Raw genomic sequence first — 24,843 nt, forward strand, 5'->3', positions numbered from 1 at the left:
TGGCTGATGGAGGAAGGTATGATGCACTTCGGGGCTATGTCAAATGGACAGAGGTAAAGGGTAGCAGTGAGTCTATGAAGCAGAGCTCATTCTTCTGAAGACGATCAATGGATATCTAAAGAAATGCCAGGAAGAAACGTCAATCATTCAAACGGGCTTTGCTTAACAGCCAGAAAGATTTCAGGGAAAACATGCCAAAAGTGTAATTCACTTCTCCAGATGTGTCCTCTCTGGGGTGCTGTTTTTCTCACTTGTGGTTACATACCAGTCACTCGAAGTCTCCCTGTACCAATGACCACTTCCTTTTCATCGGCTGTAAACAGTGGCTTGCCATCCTTGGAGTTGATCTGAAACTGCCGACTCTGAACATCCACCATTTGGGGACCTGAGGGATTCATGAAAACAGTTCACGATAGTGTGTGTTTGCTAGATATGAACTCTTTAAATCTCTATTTTAATAAAAGTCATGCCACCCAGAGCTGCCGAGCTACGAAACAGTTGGGGCTTGTTAACAGCAGTACTCTTTGTGCTCCTATGGTGGAATGTTGTCAATGATAAGCCTAACTAGGAAGGGGCTTCAAACATTTTGTGGACCATGTAAAAGGTCTCTGATTAAGTTGCCATTCTAACTGAGGTGAGCCAGGGCAGAGGAAAACCACAAAACCTTTACTATCGGGGGGGGGGGGGGGGGGGAGATGAGCTAGGAATCTCAGGGGGCAGTGAATTCATGTTGAAGGAGGAAGAAAACCCAGACAAGGACAGTGACACTGAAGAGTACGCACCTGGAGGAAGGGTTGAATCGGTGCATAGCTTGCGAGGGATATTCTCAACGATAACAAGGTTAAAAAACAGTTTGTGGAAAACTTGCATTATCTTCCGAATAGAATTTGAGTTCTGATACCCGCCCCCCCCTAGTAAAATGATTCTACATCCAATAGACATCACTCTTTTTTATTTTCTCAGGTTTCCAAACTACACCCCCAAATAATATAATTCTTCTACTTAGACATTCTTCTGAGTATTAACCAACAGAGGATTTTGCATCCTGAACCTTGATTTGGAAATGATCATTTTATGAATGGCTCCCTCTTATTGCTCAAGTTAATCGAGGGGACGGATCATTTTCAGATGTTTTACTCTGCCCATATTCTAATAAGGGGTTCTGAGCTCTTCCTCCCTCTAGCAAATGGGCCTATGTGAAACCACTCTCTGGTAAATGCTTTCCCATCACCTAAACCATTTCTGTTTCACGGATCTCTTTTCTTCCCACCACAGGGACAGTCGCTTCCTTCCCCTGCCAAGGTTAAGCCCTTCACCTGGGCTTTAGTGGTTCTCAGCCTTCCTAGTGCCGTGACCCTTTACTACAGTTCCTCATTTTGTGGTGACCTCCCAACCATACAATTCTTTTCGTTGCTACTTCATCACTGTCATTTTGCTACTGTTATGAATTGAGTGGCCCCTGTGAAAGGGTCATTCAACCCCCTAAGGGGTTGTGAACCACAGGTTGAGAGTTGCTGATTTAGACCCATGCCTTCCTAGTCAGTGACTCACGAAGTGCTTGCTTGCTTGCCTCGCCAAGTGCTTAGCAAATAGGCGCCCAAGGAGCATCGTCTTAGGTAAGTCTGCTGCAGAAGACCTCTTTAGAGCGTTGAAAAGCAAGGCGACGGCTTTGCAGACTAAGGTGCCCCTGACTCAAGCCATGGTATTTTCAATGGCCTCAGATGCATGTGAGAGTTGGACTTTGAAGAAGGCAGACTGAAGCCGCATCAGTGCATTGGCCTTGTGGTGCTGGAGAGGAGTACTGAAAGTGCCGTGGACTGCTCAAAGGACACCTGATCTGTTTGGACCAAGTATGGCCAGAGGGCTCTTTAGAGGCAAGGATGGCGTGACGTCTTCTTATAGACTTTGGACGTGCTGTCCGGAGAGAGCAGTTCCCGGGGAAGGACGTCATGTTTGGAAAAGTGCGGGGCAACAAAAGAGAGGAAGGCCCTCCAGGAGCTGGGTGGACACTGTTGCTGCCTCCACGGCTCAAGAATGGGGGAAATGGAGACGACAGCACAGGACCAGGCAGTGTTTCCTTCGGTCGTGCATTAGGTCGTCCTCATTCGGCACCGGCTCGATGCTTGTTTATTTTGTTTGATGGGTGTCATTGACTTAGTTGCATTGAAGAGATTCGATGGCACCTAACAAGAAGGCACCCTGGTGGCTGAGGATTAGAGGGTTTGGGCTGCTAGGAAAAAAAGCTAGCCGTTCAAACCTGCCGGCTGCTCTGCGGGAATAAGGAGATAATCTGTACATCGAATGATCCACAATCCTGGAAAGCCTTGTGGAGAAGTTCTCCTGCAGGGGAGACTCCTACTGTGAGTTAGAGTCAATGCAAAAGTCACGAGCAGCACAGCAATGAAACCACATAGAAGGAACTGGGATCGAATGCTTGCAGGAGTTTAGAGGATCTGGTTTGGTTTTCCACCGCCTTATGTTCGTACACTCCTGAACTGATCCCTGCAGTTATTAACTTATGTCTCCACCGTCAACCCTCCACCATCAACACTCATGAAAGCTGTAGTCAAGAAATCAAATGATATATTACATTGGGCAAATCTGTTGCAGTAGGCCTTGTTAAAAGTGCTGAAGGGAGTGGTGTCAACAAACCCAGGGACAAGGGAACAACAAGTGACCCAAATCGGTGGTGAGGTGGGTGTGGGAGGCCTGGTAGGGCATGATCAAGGGTAATGTAACCAAGAGGAATTGATGAAACCCTGGTGGGGACTGAGCATGATAGTGGGACAGGAGGAAAGTCAAAGGAAATAGAGGAAAGAGCTGGGAGGCAAAGGGCATTTATAGAGGCCTAGACAGAGACACGTACATATGCAAATATATTTATATATTAGGATGGGGAAATAGATCTATGCACATATATGTATAGGTTTAGTATTAAGGTAGCAGAAGGACATTGGGCCTCCACTCAAGTACTCTCTCAATGCAAGAATACTTTCTTCTATTAAATTGGCATTCTATGATGCTCACCTTCCTGACACAATTGCTGAAAACAAAGCGGGTGAATAAGCCAATGTGGCGAAGAAAGCTGATGGTGCCCAGCTATCAAAAGATATAGCATCTGGGGTCTTAAAGGCTTGAAGGTAAACAAGTGGCCATCTAGCTGAGAAGCAATAAAGCCCACATGGAAGAAGCACACCAGCCTGTGTGATCACGAGGTGATGAAGGGATCAGGTATCAGGCATCATCAGAACAAAAAATCTTACCATAGTGAATGAACGGGGGACTGTGGAGTAGAGACCCAAAGCCCATTTGTAGGCCACTGGACACCCCTTACAGAGGGGTCTCGGGGAGGAGATGAGCCAGTCAGGGTGCAATGTAGCAACGATGAAAAATACAACTTTCCTCTAGTTCCTAAATGTCCCCCCCACCCACTATCATGATCCCAATTCTACCTTGACACTCTGGCTAGACCAGAGGATGCACACTGGTACAGAGAGGAACTGGGAATCCAGGAGGATGATCCCTTCAGGAACAGTGGTGTGAGGGGGCGATACTTGGAGGGTGGAGGGAGGGTGGGTTGGAAAGGGGGAACCGATTATAAAGATCTACAAGTGACCTACTCCCTGGGGGATGGACAACAGGGAAGTGGATGAAGGGAGATGTCAGATAGGGCAAGATATGACAAAATAATAATTTATAAATGATCAAGGATTCATGAGGGAGGGGGTGGGGGGAGGGGGAAAATGAGGACCTGATGCCAGGGGCTTCAGTGGAGAGCAAATGTGTTGAGAAGGATGAGGGCAATGAATGTAAAAATGTGCTTTACACAATTGAAGTATGTATGGATTGTGATAAGAGTTGTATGAGCCCCTAATAAAATGATTAAAAAGAGGGAAAAAAAGTGCTGAAGGGGAAGGATGTCTCTTTGAAGACTAAGGTGAGCCTGCCCCATGCCATGGTACTTTCATTCATCTCGTAGCCGTGGGAAAGCTGGACACTGGGTAAAGGAAGACCTAGGAAGAACTGATGGCTTTGAATTATGACCTTGGCAAGGAATATGGAATATAGCGTGGATCATGAGAAAAACACACTGGTCTGAGAGGAAGTGCAACCAGGATGCTCCTTAGAAGCATGGAAGGTGAGACTTTGTCTCGTGTACTTTGGGTGTGTCATCATTTGGGGTCAGTCCCTGGAGAAGCGCCTCATACTGAATCAAGTAGGAGGGGGAGTGAAAAAGAGGGATCGATACAGTGACTGCACCAATGGGCTCGTTGGGATAGTTTTGACATTTTCACAGTGTTGTCTTCCCCTTACTGAGATCTCTTTTGGTTCCTTGTTGTAATGTTTTGTAGTTTTCTTTGTAAACATCTTTTGTTTCTCTGAGCATGTTTATTTCTAACTATTTCGCCTTTTGGATGTTTTTCCTGGTTTCCTTTTCAGAGTTCTCCTTGTGAGGGTAAAAGAATTAGACTGACTTTTGTATATTGACCTTGTACTTTGGCATTTTGCTGAGTCTTTAAATTAGTTCCAACAATTTTCTTGCTGAGCTTATTTTATTTTCCACACTTAGGATCATACCCACACAGAGAGTTTTGCTGCTTCTTTGCCAATTTGCATGCCTTCCTTTTCCTTCTGTTGTCTCAGGCTTCCAGGACAATACTGAATAGGCTTCTTTGTCTGCTTCTGGTTCCTAAAGGGAATCCCCTCCATTTACAGTAATGCTGGCTGTTGGCTTTGTATATACACTCTTAATTATGTTGAGGAATTTCCTTTCCATTTCTGGTTGGTCGAGGATTTTTATAGGGCAAAAGTGTTGGATTTTGTCAAATGTCTTATATGATCTTATGGTTCTATTCCTTGTTTTTTATGTGGTGGATTATAACATTGTTTGCTTTTCTGATATTGAGTGATCTTTGTAACCCTGGTATGAATTTCTTTTGGCTATGATGTAGTATTATTATTTTTGGTATGTTATTAAAATCTATTGGTAAGGATTTTGATGAGAATTTTTGTGTCTATATTCATGAGGGATACTGGTCTATAATATTTTTACTGTTAGTTTTGCTTGGTTTTCTTCCCAGTTATTTCTAACTTCATAAAATGAATTCAGTAGCATGCCCTCCTTTCTGGACACTGGGATAGTTTCAGTTGAGTTGGTGTCTACTCTTCTCTGAGAAGAATTTGCCAGTTGAGCCATTTGAACTGGAATCTTGGTCGTTGTTTGGACTTTTTCAATGACCTGGTCAATTCTTCCTTCACAATGGGTCTGTTTAGCTTTTCTATGTTAGTTCAGATTGGTTTAGGTAGGTAGTGTGTTTCTAGAGATTTGTCTGTTCTAGATGTTCAACTTCGTTGGAATGCAGTTCTTCATCATATTCTGCTATTCTTGTTATTTATGTCGGCTGTATTCTCACACTGCTCACTTCATTCGTGTGTGTTATTTGTGTCTTCTCTTTTTCCTTTGTTAGATTTGCTGATATTTTTCTGATTTTGTTAATCTTTTCAAAGAACCAACTTCTAGTTTTGTTGTTTCTTTATATTTTTCTCTTTTATTTACTTCTGCTCTAATATTCACTTTCATTTGTTGGTCTGTTAACTGTAGGCTTATTTTGCTGCTCTTTATCTCATTGTTGGAGACATTGGGTTGGGATGTTGATTTTGGTTTTTTTTTCCAAGTCAAGTAAACTTTTATGAGTGAAAGTTAAGTTTTCCATAGTACAATCTCACAGACAGAAAGGGGCGATTGCTGGAACACATGCAGGACCATGTGGAGAGGTGTGTAACTGAAAGAGGGAGACAGATTGGCATCTTCAGAAGCCGGCAGACACAAGGGAAGAGCGTGGAGTGAGAACCCCAGTCAGCGACTGTCTCGAGAAATGGTGGAGAGATACAGGAAGAGGGGGGCGGGTGGCACAAACACAGCTCATCTTCTTCTTTGAGAGGTATGTTCACTAGTGTAAATAGTATTCTTGAGCACTGCTTTTGCCATGTTCCCAAAGATTTTGGTATGTTATGTTATTAGTTCTCATTTAAGGAATTTTGTAGTTTCATTTTTAAAGATTTCTTCTATTATTCGGTAGTTTTTAAGCCAAGTGTTATTCAATTTTCATCATTTGATTTTCCCCTTGGGATTCCTATTGCTGATTTCTAATTATAGAGCTTTATGATCTGGAAGATGATTTGTAGCATTTCATTGTTTTTAAATTGATTGAGGCTTGCTTTGTGGTCTAATACCTGGCCTATTCTGGAGAATATGCTATGAGTAGTACTGCTATGGAAATTCTTACTTAAATCCACTACGTGGAGAAAGATTAGTCCAGTCTTCTCAATTCAAATGCATTGCATGATTTTCTGATGCAGGCTCTGTGGTGCAAACGAGGGCATAAATCAGTAAGATGTAACTAATGAGACAGTACGCTCAGGAGAAAAGCACTCACCCCTAGGTCTAGGACACTAAGATCCAAACAAGGCGCCCTGGTTACATAGTGGTTGCACTTGGTCCGCTACAGAAGGTCAGCAGGGAGATAGCACCAGTCGCTCTGCTGAAGAAAGAAGAGGCTTGGACATCCCATAAAGAGTCACGGTCTCAGAAACACTCACAGAGGAAGCTCTACTCTGTCTCTAGGGTAGTGAGTTTTTTTTCCCCCCAAGTGTTAAAAAGAGATATAGCATTTGGGGACTTAAAGGCTTGAAAGTAAACAAGCAGCCATCTAGCTCAGAAGCAACAGAGCCCACATGGAAGCAGCACACCAACATGTGTGACCATGAAGGGCCTAGGGGATCAGGTTTCAAGCACCAAAGGCGGGGGGAGAAATCATATCATCGTGAATGAGGGGAGTGCATGATGGGGACCTAATGTCCATCTGTAGACAACTAGACATCCCTTGCAGAGGGGTAGTGGGGAGGAGATGAGTCACTTAGGGTGCAGTGTAGCAATAATGAAACTCACAACTTACCTCTAGTTCTTAAACACTTCCTCCCCCCTTCCTCCCCCCAACTATCATGATCCCAATTCTACCTGGCAAACCTGGTCAGATCAGGGGATGCACAGCGGTACAGATGGGATCGTAAACACAAGAAATCTAGGATAGATGAACCCTTCAGGACCAAGAGTGAGAGTGCTGATATCAGGAGGGAAGAGGAGTGGGTTAGAGAGAGGGAACCAATCTTGGGGACCTACATATAACCTCCTTTCTGGGGGGTGGGCAACAGGAAAGTGGGTGAAGGGAGGTGCCGGATAGTGTAAGATAAGATAAAATGATAATTAATAAATTATTAAGGATTCGTGAGGGAGGGGGAAGGGGGAAGGGAGGGGGAGGGAAAAAAGGAAATCAGGGAGCTGATTCCAGGAACCCAAGCGGAAGGCGAATTTTGAGAATGATGAGGGCAATGAATGTATAAGTGTGCTTTACACAATTGATGTATGTATGGATTGTGATAAGAGTTATATGAGCCCCAATAAAAAGATTTATTAAATTAAAAAAAATCAGAAGGCAAAAAAAATGTTGGAAGTTCAAGTACATCTAGCGACATCCTCAATGAAAATCCTGCTTCTGAAAATCGGTTACTGTTGGGGCACAGTCTATTTTTAACACTTACAGGGTTGTCCTGAGCTGGAGCTGACTAGATAGCAACTGGTCTGATTGGAATATTTGTGTGATCCAAATATGGACACGGTTTAATGAGAGACCCCCATGATGGTCTCATCATCCATTCTTGGGGGTGAGGATGGTGAGCCTGGGAAAGACCATGTCTGGGCTGACCCTTCAAGAGTGAGTTAACATTTTCCTGGTGAAAGAAGAAAGAGGCCCTCCAGGTTAAAGGAACTATTTGGGAGGGAGGTACAGAGGGGAATACAATGCCTTCTTTATCTTTTGTTTTAAAATTATGTTGTTGTTGTTGTTGTTGGATGCTATCAAGTCAGTTCTGACCCATACACACAACAGAATGAAACCCTGCCTGATCCTGTGCCATCCTCACAATTGTTCCTATGCTTAAGCCCATTGCTGCAGCCAGGGTGTCCGTCCGTCTTGTTGACGCCCTTCCTCGTCTTCTTTGCCCTTCAACTTGACCAAATATGACGTCCTTCTCCAGGGACTTGTCTCGCCAACAATATGCCCCAAGTACAGGAGATGAAGTCTCTCCATCCTTTCCTGTAAAGGAGCATTCTGGCTGCACTTCTTCTAAGATAGATTTTTTAAAATATAGACAGTTAATATTTAATATGTTTTCCACTTCAAAGGAAGTCACACTGTTCTCTAGATGAACAGAAGCCCACAAAGACATTAACAATCACCCCTTAAAATTACTGAGTTTATATGATTGATCTCAATACATTTATGAACATCTCTTGGTTTTCATGAACTCACTGGGTATCCATTAGAATTAAGCAAGTAATCGCCTTCTGCAGCAGAGATCTTTAAGAAATAAAATTCAAATTCTGCCATGATGATAAGGAGTAACTGGTAAAATAAAATTTTTAATGAAAATCGATGCTACAAATAAAGAAGCAAAGGTCAACCTCTTTAGCATCTGACTAATTACATTTATGAAACAAGCTTAAGGATTTGTTCTCGTGAAAACACCAAATTTCCCTTTACATATAATATGCCTCGTTGATAACGTCTTTTCCTCATTCTGTCCATTTTCTCCTTTTAAATAAAGGCACAAAGACCTTTAAAAAAGAAACGAAATATTCTGCAGCTCCACATATGGTATGGTACAAATACTGTGTTGAAGTCTTAGCTTTACTGCTTTTTGGGTGTCATTTTGTATTATTCAGTCCGCAATCCTGGTGTTAATTAGCTTTCCTGTGTCGCCTAACACTAACTTTCAGTACATCTGTTGCAGCCATGACTCACCAACAACGCTCAGACCTCTGATCCTGCAGAAGGACGGTCTGGAAGACTAGTTTCACAGTCTCATCCACTGAAAAGTCTGTGGAGCACAGTTGTGCACTCACACACCGGGGTCACCATGAGTCGGGGGGACTCGGCAGCAACTGGGTTTTAATGGGATCAGACTAGTGAGAAGTCCAATGAGCAACTGTCTTGAATGACTCTCCATTTCCTCATTCCGAATGGACTCCATCACAGTTCTATCTTAGCTTGACTATTGAACCATGGCTTTGCTTCTCATTCATGACCCTCACCTTGACTTTCTAGGTCTTGTGTCAGTATCTATCCACCTTAGCCAAAGTCCCTGAAGGCCCTGACCCAGAACTGTACGCTGAAAAATATCAACATTGGGCCAACTTGCATCTTCCTGTCTCTTGGATTCCTATGCCAAGTTCAGGGTGGTGTCTTAGCCTAAGCAATTATTCAGTGGGCACAGACCGGTACGTATTGACTGGCTCATTACACACAGCACTATGCGAAGCCATGAGCTAGCTGAGGACCAAATAATCAGGGACCCTGGCTTGAAAGAATGTCAGACTAATCAATCAGTTTAGCTTCCGGTGGTAAATGTTAGCAGTGGGGGCGGGGGGCAGTCTCCCTGAAGGAAATATTGGTAAGTGAAAATCTGAAGAGCAAACAGAAACAATAGAGGTAAAGACAGAGGGAAAGACGATTCCAGGCAGAAACGACAGCAAAGAAAAAGTCCACAGGAGGCAGAAGTCCCAGGTGTCTGCTGTTCCACGTTACCAAGGAAGGACATCATGCTTGTGCGAAACGACGTCAGTCTTTTTGAACATTGTGTCAAACAAGCGAGATGAAGTCTCACCATCCTTGCTTTCGAGGGTGTTCTGCCTGCACTTCCTCCATGACGGACCTGCGGTCCCACGCAGCCGCCCCTGGTGTTTTTCCACAACTCTTTGCCAACACGGCACATCAAACGTGTTAACTCTCCTCCTGTCTTCCGTGCGTTTATCGTTCATCTTTCGCAAGCATATGAGCTGACTAAAGATGCCGTGGCTTGGGCCAGGCGACCTTGGTTTCCCTCACCTTAAAGAGGCCTTTGGCAGATGTTCTCCTCGTAATAAATAACAAATAACCAGTTTGATTTCTTGACGGCTGCTCCCCTGGGCCTGGATGGAGCTGTTGTAGGAAGAGAGGATGCGAGAGGGAGAGAGAGGAGGGGAAGAATGAGAGGGAATGTATACTTTGGGCTTTGATTTCTTGAAGCCAACTACACGTTAGTCCTCTTCCTTTAATCTCTGTGAGATTCGACTGCATCCTTGCAATAAACATGTTGTTTCTCCAGCTCACTTCAATGGTCCAGTAGATCTTGGAACTAAATGAACTTGACTTGAAGCACTCTGTCCTCTGTGGTGATAACTGTTCTCGAAAGTCAGCAGAGCATGATCTCGAGAAAAGACCTACTTACGTGGCTTGTTCATAAACAGCCGTGACTTATTTTGAAGCAAGACAGCATGGATTCATTAAGCACAGCTGTTCATGGTACACACAGGTGCAAGGCAGCTGGATGAGATGTCACTCACCCACTTTTAATCTGCCCGTGACCTCTCCTTCAGAATTTCGGGCATTCACCGTCACATTCTGAGTTGATTGCAAGAGCAGGGAGGAGTCCTAAAGCAAGAGGTTGCATAAGGTTAGCAAAATAATATGCTACTTACTTTGTGCATGTCTTTATCTTGCACATGTGTTTAGGGATTTCATAAGCGATTTTCTCCACAGTCACAGAAACTGTGGTCCTACAAACATGGGCTAAACTTGTTAAAAAACCCACAAACTTTGGGATAATATTAAACTAAGGGACTGAACATTTGAATAAGTCCTCCCCACCCCATAAAATATAACAATCCCTGAAGGCTTATAGTACTTTCGATTTCAACACGTGTTCTTCCTGTAAAAAAATTACTTATTTTATGGCTTTTGATTCTGAGAAAAATACACAGCAAAGCATGTACCAATTCCACAGTTTTTACATTTATAGTTTGTGAGATAGATTTGCATTTTTTGAGTTTTGAAGCCATTCTCGCCCTTCATTTATGAGTTAGCACATTTAAGTGTTAATCAAGGCATTTTGGTTTCCAATAAATTAAAATTTCAAAATTTTAATTTTTGTCCAAACTCAAACCAAATCCACCACCTTTGAGTTGATTCAGAGTCACAGAAACCCTAAATAGTGTTCCAGAGACCACACACACATATATATAGTGTTCCCAAGACCATATATATATATATATATATATATATATATATATATATATATATATATATATATATATATATATATATATATATATATATATAAAAGCAGACAGACAGCCTCATCTTTCTCCCAAGCAATGGTTGGTAGGTTTGAACCACCGACTTGGAAGTTTCTCTGCTCTTTTCTGCCTTCTCATTTTTGTGTTGGGGTAAGTGTTGCCCTGTCATGCATATCCTTGGGCGGTCATTCCTCATGAACGGTATTGTTCCTTTTAGAGGCCAGTCTCTTATTTGCCTAAGAAGTGGCCTCCGGGAGTGACTTCGGTTCCATGTTAAAAGGGTGAGTTAGGGCCAGCGTCTCGAGGGTTCCTCCAGTCTCCGTCAAACCAGCAAGCTAAGTCTTTTTAAGAAAATGAATTTGGGTTTTGTTTTACACTTTTCTCCCATTCTAACTGGGACTTTCTACTGTGCCCCTGGGCAGCCTGGTTGGTAGCAGTAATGTGGGCACCACCGAGTGCTTCTGGTCTCAAACGGACAGAGGCTGAGATTCACGGGATCCTTTTGTCCTTTGGACGAATTGCTGCCTGAGTGTCTGGTTGTATTCCCTCTCCTTGGCTCTCGGTAGGAGGAGGTGACTAGTGTGTCAAGTGGCCCTCTTGAAGCTTCTAAGACTCCAGCCATCACTCACCCAATGGAGATGCAGAACATTACCTTTCCTTAAAAAGATCATTTTAGAACATGATCTTTATGAACGTGTTACGCCAATTGATCTAGATGTCCTCTAGGACTACGCCCCTTAGCCCCCAAGTCCAACAGCTCAGTCCTGAGAGCTGTTTGGTTATGTCTAATAAGTTTCCGTGATTGGGTCCCCTATGCTCCCTATAATATATGTAGCACATGCAAATTTTCATGTGGAAAAATCCACAGACATATCTATATATGCATGTGGGGTTGACCCACAGGAACTAAAGTGGAGTATTCTTAACTCTATTAGAAAGTAATGTGAGAGATTGTTACCACAACCTAATAGTCCAGCTTTTATAAAGAATCTATCGGGGGTGGGGAAAAAAAAAAGAATCTATCAGGAATGTTTGTACACATACATGCTCTAAGATAGCTCCTACAAAGTATATTTATTTGCTATTTAAACATTTTTTCCATAAAACATAATTCATCTACATATCTCATAATTTACTTACCATTCTTGAGCGTATTTCTTTGACATACAATGGGAACAAAAATTCGGATTCCCCTTCTAGGCGAAGTCCATCTTTTGTTACAAGCATATGACCCATGCCTGTCTATTAAAAAGAGGAGACAATAGAGATTAAAAAATATATTTTCACTCATTCTTTTACTTCTCTTAGTAGCAACCTAAATTATGAATGCATTTAAAAAATAGATTTCCTGACAGGAACGATTTTCTATTTCTCCTAAATATCTTAGCTAAAACTCAAGTTGCTTTTGTTTAACATTTAATATTGTATAAAATATTGTATGAATACAAAGGGTTATTTAGAAAACATATGTAAGATTTATATCATCAGCTTACAACAGACACTCAAGAATCAACTGCTCAGTTTAAGAAAAATAATCTTATTAAAAATGTAAAACTTTACGGATGGTTCCGGGCTATTAAAAGATATAGAGTCTGGGCTCTTAAAGGCTTGAAGTTAAATAAGTGGTCATCTAGCAGGGAAGCAACAAAGCCCACATGGAAGAAGCACACCACCCTATGTGACCATGAGGTGTCTACAGGAGCAGAATATTTGTCTACTCCAAACACATATTCATATGGGTATGAATGAGGGACATTGGAGTGGAGATGCAACGGCCCTCTGTAGACAATTGGACATCCCGTCATAGAAGGGTCACAAGGAAGGGATGGGTCAGCCAAGGTGCAGTTTAGCACCGATGAAACACACACATTCCTCTAGTTCTTTAATGCTTCCTCTGCCCCACTGTCATGATCCCAGTTCTACCTTGTAAATCTGGCTAGACAGAACATTTACACTGATACAGAAAAGAGCTCCTGACGCACAGAAACCAAGGCAGATAAACATCTCAGGAACAATAATGGAAATAGAGATACCATGCGAGTCCGGGGAAGGTGAGGAGAGAAGGGGTAGAAAGGGGAAGTTGATTGCAATGATTATGTATAACCTCTTCCCCCACCCCCCTAGGGGGATGAACCACAGAAGTGTTCATGAAGGGGGACAGGGGATGGTGTAAGAGATGAAAATAATAGTAATTTATAATTTATCAAGGGGTCACAAGGGTGGGAGTGTGGGGGAGGGAGGGAAAAAAGAGGAGCTGATACCAAGGGCTCAGTAGAAAGAAAATCCTTTGAAAATGATGATGGCAACATATGTACAAGTGTGCTTGATAAAATTGATGTATGGATTATTATAGGAGATGTAAGAGTCCCCATTAAAATGATTTATTTTTTTAAGTAACACTTTAAAGTTATTTTTAAAATATTAAGCTTTAAATGCAACAAAATGGAGCTCTGGGAGGGCATACAGTTACAAGAAAGAACCTCAGTGGGACAATGGTTAAGCATTCAACTGCTAGTTGCAAGGTGGGAGGTTCAAACCCTTCTATTGGCTTCTCTGAGGAACCACGGGGTCAATTCCATGTTATAGGGTTGTAGTGCGTCAGAATCAATTTGACGGCAGTGGTTTTCCCACCTAGAAGACCAACTCCACATTGTGCCTTTTTCAAACAGTTTTATTGGCACTCCATCCACCAATCATACAATTTAATAGATCAATCATATCAAGAGTTGTAAAATCATTACCACAGCACATTTTAGAACATTTTCTTCTTCGTGTATTTTTTTCTATGGCGGCAAAAAATATATACACAACAAAACATTCACCAATTCAACAATGTCTACATGTATAATTCAGTGCCATTGATTATACATGTTGTACAACCATTATTGATCTCTTCTCCAAATTGTTCCACCACCATTAAAATAAACCCAATGCCCCCTAAGCAACACCTTTTCCTCCTTCATTCATGGTAACCCATAGGTCAAGTTTGATTTCCTTTTTCTAAGTAGTTCTCTTGATATAATTTTCACATATCATACACTTCCATAGTTAAATCATTTTTTAAAAGTTATATATACTTAATCACAATCAATCCTAATATTCCCTCCCCTACCCTCATTCATTGATTGTTCCCCAATGCTCTTCCCCCACCATTCCTGATAAACCAAAGCATCAGGTTTTGTCTCTATGCACTCACTCCTCCCTCCCTCTTTGAGTACTTTGAGGATGTCCTGATCAATAAGAGAATGTGCTTTGTACCCAGAAGTCCTGCACCGAGAACCTGCTAGACTCAAATAAAATGGCACTTCCTCAAACAGCTGGGAATGGAAACTCCCTATGACCCAGAAATCCCACTGCATGTTATATATGCTACAGAGATATGAACAGGCAGACAAGGGGGTACCAAAAAATTTAAAAAACCGTACTTGCACTTGGTGGAGCGGAGTTTTTGTAGTACTCATTTTCCCCACTAGGCGAGCATCAAGCAACTCACTCCGAGTTAGTGTACACAGTGTCCTTGCCTAGGAAGGTTCTGTGTGGTCCCAGTGAATTTTTTTTGGTAAAAGCAGTTTTGCTTGAATCTCATTTTTTGTTGACGGCTGATTAAGAGAATAGCATGTGACTGTGAAAGTTTTTTTCCTGACGGGAAAAATGCCACAGAGACTGTGGTGATGTTGAACACAGCTCACAAGGACAACGCAGTGGAAAATAATCAAGTGTACAACTGGTTTTCTCATTTCAAAAAAGGTAAAATGTCAATTGATGACAAACTTCATTCTGGACGTCCATCAGCTTCCTGAACAGACGAAAATGTCAGCAAAATTCATGCGCTTGTGCTGGAAGACCGACAACGGTCCATTGAAGAGATGGAGAAGTTATCTGGACCATCTTGGAGCTCAGTTCAGCAAATTAAGTGTAATGGACAGTACTTTGAAGTTGATAAGGTCGTTGTATAAATACTTAAATACATAGCTTTGAAAAATGAATTCCAGATATTTTTGAGTACCCCCTTGTATATATGTCTTGTATTAACTATGAAGGATATTAAAATCTTGAACGTGGTTTTCTAGAAGAGTGGTTCTCAACCTGTGGGTCATGACCCCTTTGGGAGTTGAGTGACCCATTCACAGGGATCACCCGTGTCAAAATAGTAGCAAATTGACAGTGATGAAGTAATAACAAAAATAATTTTATGGTTCGGGGGTCACCACAACATGAGGAACTGTATGAAAGGGTCCTGGCATTAGGAAGGTTGAGAACCACTGCTCTAGAGTAAACCTCTTCCGTATACAGTTTCTCATTGCTTCCCATTAATAATTTAAAAACTGTAAGCACTCAGCTGCGAACTGAAAGGGTCATAGTTTCAGGTTTGTGGACTCCTAGAGAGGAAGACCTGTCGATTGATTTCCACAAAGATGACAGCTGGCCTCCGCTGTCACATGGGATGGTAGGAGTCAAAATGGACTCAACAAGAGCAAGCTTGTCCTTCCGTCTTTCCTCGCTCAAGTCCTGTACCTTCCAGCAAAGTTCTCCAGTGCACTCCAATCTGCCCCCCTTCTAAAGACTTTTCATTTTTGGCCTTTTTTTATATCAGAGCATTTGAGGTAACAACTGAGCTTTGTACCCCCTGTGAAGCCCCAGAGCCTTGTCCACAAATAAGACACAGTAAATACTTCATGGTCCTAAAAAAGAAGAAGGCGTGAACGAAGGCTTTCACGTGATGCCCCGAATAGCAAAGCCATGTAGCTCACATAAGAAAATGAATCTATGTTGTAACACACACACACACACACACACACACACAGAGGTCAGATACAGTTTTAGGTGAAATCAGCCATGGCTGAGATGGTTAACACAGCTTAGTTGATACCGCAGCGTGATGGGAGGATTTCCAGCTACATGAGTAGGTCTAAAGTTGGTTCTGACTCACAGCCACCCTGTACACACAGAACAGAACCTGATCCTGTACATCCTCACAGTTTCCTATGTCTTAACCCCAATAGGATGACGACTCCCAAAACAAAACCAAAAAACCTGAAACTCACTGCCATCTAGTCACTGCCAACTCACAGTGACTGTAAATGTTTCTGGGAGTAGAAAACCCAATCTTTCTCCTGAGGAGCTGCTGGCAGTTTTGAACTGCTGACCATAGCCCAATGCACAACCACTAAACCACCAAGCCTCCATAGGATGACTATCTAGAATTCAATTAACTCTGAATCAAATCTTAGACTTAATAGATCATGGCTTTCTTTGACAAATTCCTCATTTTGCTGTTGTAAATGTTCTTGAGTGGATTGCTCTCTAAAATCCGTGTGTCCTTAGAGCTTGCTGCTCCCTCAGATTTGCAGACACATGTGCAGTTGGCTAACACTGGTTCTTTCTTTGCACCCAAATGTCCAGGTGAGTGGCAGCAAAAGCCGCCATCAGCATCACCATCATCTTCTAGCCAAGTTCTGGGCTGTTTCTGACAGAAAAGGTGTGACAGACTGGGTTCCTTAGATGCCTGTGCTGGTGATCTTGGTGGTTGTACTTTGATGCCAGAAAATATCTGCTGCAATCAGCTGGCCTGGGTGCCACCATGCTATTGGTAACAAATGGACAAGTACATTCGGATACTGGACATGAGATTTTAATTCCTTGGTAATGAAAAAATATTATGATTAAACAAACAGGCAAGCAAGTAGCAGTCTGTGTGTGGAGTCCAATACACGGCTACCCTGCGAGATAGAGGAGAGCAGCCCCCCAGGGTTTCCAAGGCCGTACACCGTTACAGAAGTTGACTGCCTCATCTTCCTCCCGCTGAGTGGCAGGTGGGTCCAAACCATCGTCCTTTCAGTTAGCAGCATCAGTCATGGTGCCACCATGGTTCTGTTCTAAAAGATAGAAGACTGAGCACATCCTGATGAAAACCGAGGTTCTTGCCCAATCTGAGTCCTAAATTCATAGTCTCTCTGCTATCATTGTACCATGGCTCTAAAGTAAAAAATAAATGTTTCCTCAATAAAATTTAAAGAAGTAAAATTAAGTTCATTTCTAATTGCAAGGTATTATCTCCAGGAGTGTTTGACATGGACAAAGGACAAGAACAGATGGGCAATGTTAGTGGACAAGGGAAGAAACATGAATGAACGTATGTCTAAAGCTCATTGGCTGTGAGTCATACTCCACAGGATGGGTGGGAAGCATATTTCTGGTTCAAGTTGGTGAGCATCACATTTGATAGCAAAACCCTCCACAGTCAGACCACGTGTGCCTTGGTCTTCTTCATTTTCTGATTGTCAAAATACTATTAAATCCCCCCGATGGTATAAACATTACAATGATGAAGAACACTGAAGACATAACCTTAGGGGTGAAGCAAACAAAAAAAACAACCAAAAAACACACACTTAACTTTGTATCTTTACACACCAGGGATAATAGAATTCATTTCCCTGATACCAGCAATAATGAAATTTCTCTATATTTAGAACACCTCTAGTTTTCCTTCAGTCCAGTCTTAATCGGAGCATGCCTTCTTAGAAATAAAATGCCATTTAGTTGCGTTTCGACGATCTATGACTTCTGTTTCAATCCCACTCCACTGTTAGTAACATATAAATACAAAATTCCAATTTGCTTTGCCGGCTGAGAAGCACCGGTACACTGTCTTTGAAGGAGGTTTAAATAACTAGAAAGAACTTATTTAAAGAATGACAAGGTACTGGTTAATATTGGCCACCGTCTCCGATGTCCCTTTAAAGGATAGTTTCCATCAATTTGAAACACCAATGGGCAGGAAAGGCAGGAAGCTTAAGGGATCGATGTCAGATCACTAAAAATGCAATTACGACATGGGCCTGGCATTGGCCACGGCACGTGAAAGTAGACAAGAAGTGCAACACCAAGCATGTGCCGCACACTGCGGTACACATTCAACTAGCCCAGTCCATGTCAAATCAGGCACAAGACCCATGATGAACTCTGGCTAAGCTGAGGCCTTCAACACCCTTACTAGGTACGTTGCTGGTAGGTGTTGAGGAGGTGACTCCAATTCATAGCGGCCCTGCGTGTAGAAACATGAAGCGCCGCATGGACTGCCACCAGCCCCATAATCATTGTGATGTCTGAGGTCACTGTGGCAGCCAGTACGTCAATCCACTTCCCCAGGCTTTCTCTCCCCAGTCCAGTTCCAGCTTTAGAATCTTTGGAATATTTGGACCCATTGTTGGGCTATGGGGTCAATCCATCTCACTGGATTGGACTGGTCTCTCCTGATAACATGTCCAAAACATATGAGACCCGGTCTCGCCATTCTCATTTACAAGGAATTAGCTATGTATCATGAATAAGTAAAACATTTTATCAGATAAAATTGGATTGCCTTCATTCCTGCACTCCCTTCTTTCAGGGCAGAGATAATGTTTCTTTGGGGTTTAGGACCATTTTTTTTTAAAGACCTTCACCCGACTGACAACAAATTCATCAGCATCCATGGAAACAATCTGAAATGGTTAAGTGAGGATGCTTAAGCTAAGATATGAATCATTTTGGACTGCTGGTATTTTGTATATGAAATCAGTTGCTAAATGTGGACATGAAATTATCACCATCAGAATGAAGTTCTTAAACACCGAGAGTGCAGCGTCAACATGCTAAACAGTCATTAATTTATGAGAATTGTAAAACAGATGATTCATATGATTTTACAAACTGATGATTCAAGCATCAAGAAACCATGACTAAATTAGGACAAAAAAACCTACTCAAAGCAAACTTCTAGATTATTACAATTTTGCAACCTAAAGAGCCTTGGTAGTGTAGTGATTAAGGGTTTGGGCTGTTAACCTCAGGGTCAGCCACCCAAAACCACCAGCAGCTCCTGGGAGAAAGATGAGACTTTCTATCCCATAAAGACTTGCCATCTCAGAAACCCACAGGGACAATTCTACCCTGTCCTAAAGGGACGCCTTGAGTTGGGATTGAGTTGATGGCAGTGAGTTTTTTTTGGAAAGACACAATGAAAAATAAAGTTCAAAACAACTATAGTTCGCAAAGTTTCCCAAACTCACGGCTGTCGAGATGATGCTGACTCATAGTGACCCTACAGGTCAGGGTAGAACTTCCCCTGTGAGTTTTTGAGACTAACTCTTTCCAGGAGTAGAAAGCCCTGCCTTTCTCCCACTATAATTCTCAGTGAAGTTCAAAAGGAACACACATACATACCCAACACACACACACACACACACACACACACACACACACACACACACCACACAGACAAGAAGGACCACAAAAAAGTAAATGTTATATGTATATTTTTCTACCCAAACTTTGATGGGGGCTAGTAAAGAAAGCATCAGTCACATAAGAGGAAGGGTTGAACAGCGTAGGGGTGAAGGGAGACTGAGAAGGCAAAAAAAAACAAAAACGTGCTGACCAAGAAAAACCACTTACTGGGAAAAACCACATCACTTTCAGAATCCAAATGGTAAGCGCCAGATTCACCACGAGGATGATGAGTAAAAGAAGGACAAATAAGTAGAGGCACCGTTTCCTCCAGCCGTAAATGCCGATTTTATAGAGATACTGGTCCTCTGGCCTCTCTAGGCGGGTGCCTTCTGTGGCTGTCCTGTACTGCTCACGTACCATCTGCCGCCGGGAGAAAGAGCACACACAGAGCATTTGGTGAAATGGATTTTCCAAGAGCCCAGCAAACATGATAGACTTTACTTCAGTGATAAGAATAATCGAACTCCAGAATTAATGGTTCTTAAAAATATCACTTTGGAGACTGCCGCTGCATTCACACAAAGATATTCCACCTGACATTTACAAAATATCAGACATCCTGGCATCTCATCCGCAATTCAGCCCCATGAGATTCTAAAAACTAAGCAGAGATGTTTCTGATGGTTGATTCAGTGATATGATGAATCAGGACATAAAATAGTCTCCTCTGGGATTTTTTATGAGGAGATGATGCATTTATGGCTTTCTTTTTTTTCCCCCACAATTTTTTTAAACGTTTCATTAGGGGCTCATACAACTCTTATCACAATCCATACATACATCAATTGTGTAAAGCACATCTGTATATTCATTGACCTCATCATTCTCAAAACATTTGCTCTCCGCTTAAACCCTTGGCATCAGGTCCTCTTTTTTCCCCTCCCTCCCTGCTCCCCCCACCCTCATGAGCCCTTGATAATTTATACATTATTATTTGTCATATCTTGCCCTGTCCGACGTCTCCCTTCACCCCCTCTTCTGTTGTCCGTGCCCCAGGGAGGAGGTCACATGTAGATCCTTGTAATCGGTTCCCTCTTTCAACCCACTCTCCCTCTACCCTCCCAGTATCACCACTCACACCCCTGGCCCTGAGGGGATCATCCTCCTGGATTCCCTGTGCCTCCAGTTCCTATCTGCACCAGTGTACAACCTCTGGTCTAGCCAGATTTGCAAGGTAGAATTCAGATCATGATAGTGTGTGTGTGTGGGGGGGGGGTGGGGGGAGCATTTAGGAACTTGAGGATGGTTGTATTTTTCATCGGTGCTACATCACACCTTGACTGACTCATCTCCTCCCCTAGGCCCCTCTACAAGGGGATCTCGAGTGGCCGACAAATGGGCTTTGGGTCTCCACTCTGCACTTCCCCCTTCATTCACTCTGGTAAGATTTTTTTGTTTTGATGATGCTTTATATCTGATCCCTTTGACACCTCATGATTTCACAGGCTGGTGTGCTTCTTCCATGTGGGCTTTGTTGCTTCTGAGCTAGATGGTCGCTTGTTTACCTTCAAGCCTTTAAGACCCCAGACGCAATCTCTTTTGATAGCCGGGCACCATCAGCTTTCTTCACCACATTTACTTGTTCACCCGCTTTGGCTTCAGCAGTTGTGTCGGGAAGGTGAGCATCATAGAATGCCAATTTAATAGAAGAACGTACTCTTGCATTGAGGGTTTAAAAGAAAGCATTGAAGATACGTGTATGGAAAACAAGACACGATGCAACACTAATTCTTACACTCCCTCCTTTTGGACAGCAGCCATTTGCGCATGTTCTAAATGATAAGACATTGTGATGTCCACCAGATTGTATTCTCAACATCTCAGATCTCTGCAGTCAATATCATTCCAAGTCCAGATGTCCAATGGTCTCATACGAGCAGGATTGATAGGTGCTGACTTTCTTTAAACTCCTTCAGGTTTCCCCAAGATTAGAAAGTACTTCCTTGTCCACCCAGTTGCTCAAGACATCGTCCAAGGAAGCACCTTCGTTTCTTCTCTTTCCCCTCTGAGAGGTACATCAGCAAGACTTCCTGACTCCACCTTGAACACGCCCGGATGTGTACACTGCCCTCATCTCCTTTGCTACCACTCTATCCAAGTCACCATGAACTCTCCCTTCCTTGTCCTCTGGTGACTCTTTCTTGTGGAGTGGTCAGAGTGCAATATCTAAGGGAGCTCCTGTAGCGCTATTGCTTCTAACCTTCCAATAGCTTTTCGCAGCTCAGGGACTATTCACAGTCCTCTGTAACAAGATCTTATGCAATATGGCCTCTGGTCACCTCTGGCCTCATCTACTGCCTTCTTGAGCCAGTATTCCCAATGCTCCGCCTACTCTTCATAAGCACGCCAGGAACAGCAAAATCCACACTCTTTAGAAATGAGAAAATCAGTTTTATTTAAGAATTCAAAGAATGAGTTCTATTCTTTAAAGTTATGGAACATATACAGATATTTTTCCATGTGCCTAACAAATTACATAGAGCTTAAAAGAAAGGCAACATAAAGTTTTACGGCACTCAGAAAGTAACACAAAGTGACAATGCCATAGAGACTGTGAAAGTTATTTTAAAGGGCATAGCTGATGATTGAGAAATTTTAAATATGTCGTATAGGCACTCCAGGGGAAGTCATTAGAGATTGTATAAGAAACATAATTAAGAAGTAATTGATGCAGATTTTCAATAATTGAAGGGAGACCACCAAAATCAAAACAGATCCTGACATCTGAGCAGAAAAATTAATTCAATTTAATAAATGCAGTCATTCTGAATCTGGAGAACCTCAAAATGAGAAGGCACTTTTAAAGGGAAGACATGTCACTCACTGTGAAAAAAATATTTGCAAAACATGTATAAAGCACCTGCCTCTAAGATATCTGAAGAACTCTTAAAACTCCACAGCAAAGGTAAGAGGATCCAAGATGGCAGACTAGGCAGATACATTATCCAGACCCCTCCACAAACAAGACCCCAGAAACCAAGTGACAAGGACATGGATGGCAGTCTTGGGGGATTCACATGGAGCACCCTGCCAGGGCTGAGATGCTTCCCCTGTCACTGGATCCACAAGACTTGGAGTCCAGATGAAGCCAAAGAGTTGAATAGGAAATCTCAAAGGGCAACTGGCAATGAGAAAGCCAACTATTAGAAGGAAATGCACACAGACCTAGAACGAGACAGACCAAGGGAAGAACACAGCCTCTGTGTATCTGACACGGAAAGAACTCACAGAAAATTTGAGCCTCGAGCTGCAATGTTGACAGATTCTAGGGGGAACATACTGAGTGATGCAGGCAGCATCAAGAGAAGATGGAAAGCTAGGAAGAGTGTAAGAAGTAATTGCTCCTAGGGGTCTAATGCAGGGGTGCACTTCCAGCATGTGGGCATTTATTCCAAACAGGACCTTGGCACATGTCTCGGTGATCAGGGACGGCTACAGACAGCTGCGTTCTCTCAGCAGTTGCCTTGTATCAGACTCATTGGAACGCCTTCACAAAAGCCCTGAACCAAACAATAGCCTCCAAGCAGACCTGTTGGATCTGTGGGTCAGTTAGATTTAAGACAGGGAGGCCCCTCAGAAGGTCATGGTGACTGTCTGTGACATTCCAAAGCTCCAGTATTTTTTTTTAAAAAGAAGCATTTTACTGACATCTAATTCACATATCACATGATCCAATCGTTCAATCATATTAAAGAGTTGTACAATCATCACCACAATGCCATTTCCTAACACAAATACATTAGCAAATATTTCCAAAAATACACACAGGGCAGAAGATAAAGTAGATGACTGGGACTTCCTAAAAATTAAACATTTATGTGTATCAACTTTGGTGGCATAGCGGTTATGCAGTGGGCTGTTAACCACAAGGCCCGCAGTTTGAAGCCACCAGCTGCTCTTTGGGAGAAAGATGAGGCTTTCTATTCCCATAGAGAGCACAGCCTCAGAAACCCACAGGGGCAGTTCTACCCTGCCTTGTAGGGTTGCTATGAGTCAGAACTGACTTGTTGGCAGTGAGGCATGTGTATCAAAAGACTTCACCATATGGTTACAAGGAGAACCTATCGACTGGCAAAAATATTGGTAATGGCACGCACAGAGACATGTACAGAGATTTCACCAAGTAAGACACTCGGGTTCCTAACACACTCCATGAGAAATGCTAGTGAGCACTAGCCACGAGAGGGATGCAAACTAGAATAGTAATGAGGCACCATTTCGTCGTGGCATTAAGAGCAAATTTAAAAACAGAGAAACGGAAAGCAACAAACTCTAGTGGGGTTGTGGAGAGATTAGAACCCTCCTACTCTGGTGGATCTTTGAAATGGCACAACCACTGAGGAGCAAGGTAAGAGGCTTTCTTAAAAAGGTGGAGACAGAAGAAACAGCAGTGGCTCTGTTGCCAGGTTTTGTGCTTGAGAAACAAGAGGTGTGACTCAAACTAATGTACGCACTCCCGTGCCCACTGCAGCGTTCGTCACAACAGCACGAGGAGGGAAGCATGTAAAAGTGCACCGGTGGAAGGATGGATTAAACAAAATAGGGTCCGTACAGAGTGGAAGGCCACACAATGCTAACGGATAGCAATGAATCTGCATCCATCGTTCACCCCCTGGATGAAGCTAGAAGGCATTATGCTGAGTGAAATTAATTGATCACAAAAGAAGAATGATTGGTTGAGACTATTACTGTAAAGAAAAGTTCAGAAAAAATGTTTATGTCCCATAAAGTTACAAGAGGTGGAGAGGAAAGGAGGTTACACTGTAACTAGAGGGTAGATGTGTATTAACTTGGGTGTTACCCACAACAGAAACACCCCGACATCTAATCAATTCTGACTCCTAGTGACCCTATAGGAGAGAGTAGGACCGGCCCAGTGGGTTTCTGAGGTAGTTTACTGTGCCAACCTGGCCGATAAACACATGTGGGGGTCATTGAAGGGCAGAGGGATAAATGGCTCGGTGAGCCTCACCTTTCAAGTTCTCGGGTGTCTTGCTTTCTGATGGTCAGACCAGGGTGCAACTGCCTTAGCCAGTTCCCTGCTTCAGCTGGCAAGGCTCACGTCCTGCAGGACATCCCTGAGGAGAAGCTGAATGGACCTATCCTGATGCAGCCCTGGGTGCTGGAGCAGCCGTGTGGAGCCTCCTGCCTGCACTGAGATGCTTACATATTCACTGATTCGGCTTTCCTCCTGCAGTCAGCATCATTGCGTGTGTTTTGTGAGATGGAGGAGGACTTTGTGGACTGGTGTTGGACATATGGGTTAATGGGATAATATTGGACTTGTGGGCTTGGGCAGCACTGGGTTGGGATGTTTTCTTGATGTGCACTTACCCTTTATATAAAACTCTCTCTTGTACATGAATTTCTGTGGATTTGTTTCTCTAAAGCACCCA

General features: G+C 42.8%; 1 protein-coding gene across 3 annotated transcripts in view; it reads right to left on the reverse strand.

Annotated features, from left to right (window-relative positions):
* Positions 1 to 24,843, reverse strand: part of SGCG (sarcoglycan gamma) — a 93,820-nt gene that overhangs the window by 17,335 nt on the left and 51,642 nt on the right. For all 3 annotated transcript variants that reach the window (XM_075563590.1, XM_075563592.1, XM_075563591.1), the window contains exons 2-5: positions 19,613 to 19,807; positions 12,314 to 12,415; positions 10,442 to 10,529; positions 266 to 385 (exon numbers count right to left, since the gene is read on the reverse strand). In XM_075563590.1, the coding sequence (XP_075419705.1) occupies positions 266 to 385; positions 10,442 to 10,529; positions 12,314 to 12,415; positions 19,613 to 19,807 (505 nt within the window). The remainder of the gene's footprint in view (positions 1 to 265; positions 386 to 10,441; positions 10,530 to 12,313; positions 12,416 to 19,612; positions 19,808 to 24,843) is intronic.

This window comes from Tenrec ecaudatus, chromosome 11, assembly GCF_050624435.1.
Source record: "Tenrec ecaudatus isolate mTenEca1 chromosome 11, mTenEca1.hap1, whole genome shotgun sequence".
Taxonomy (NCBI): Eukaryota; Metazoa; Chordata; class Mammalia; order Afrosoricida; family Tenrecidae; genus Tenrec; species Tenrec ecaudatus.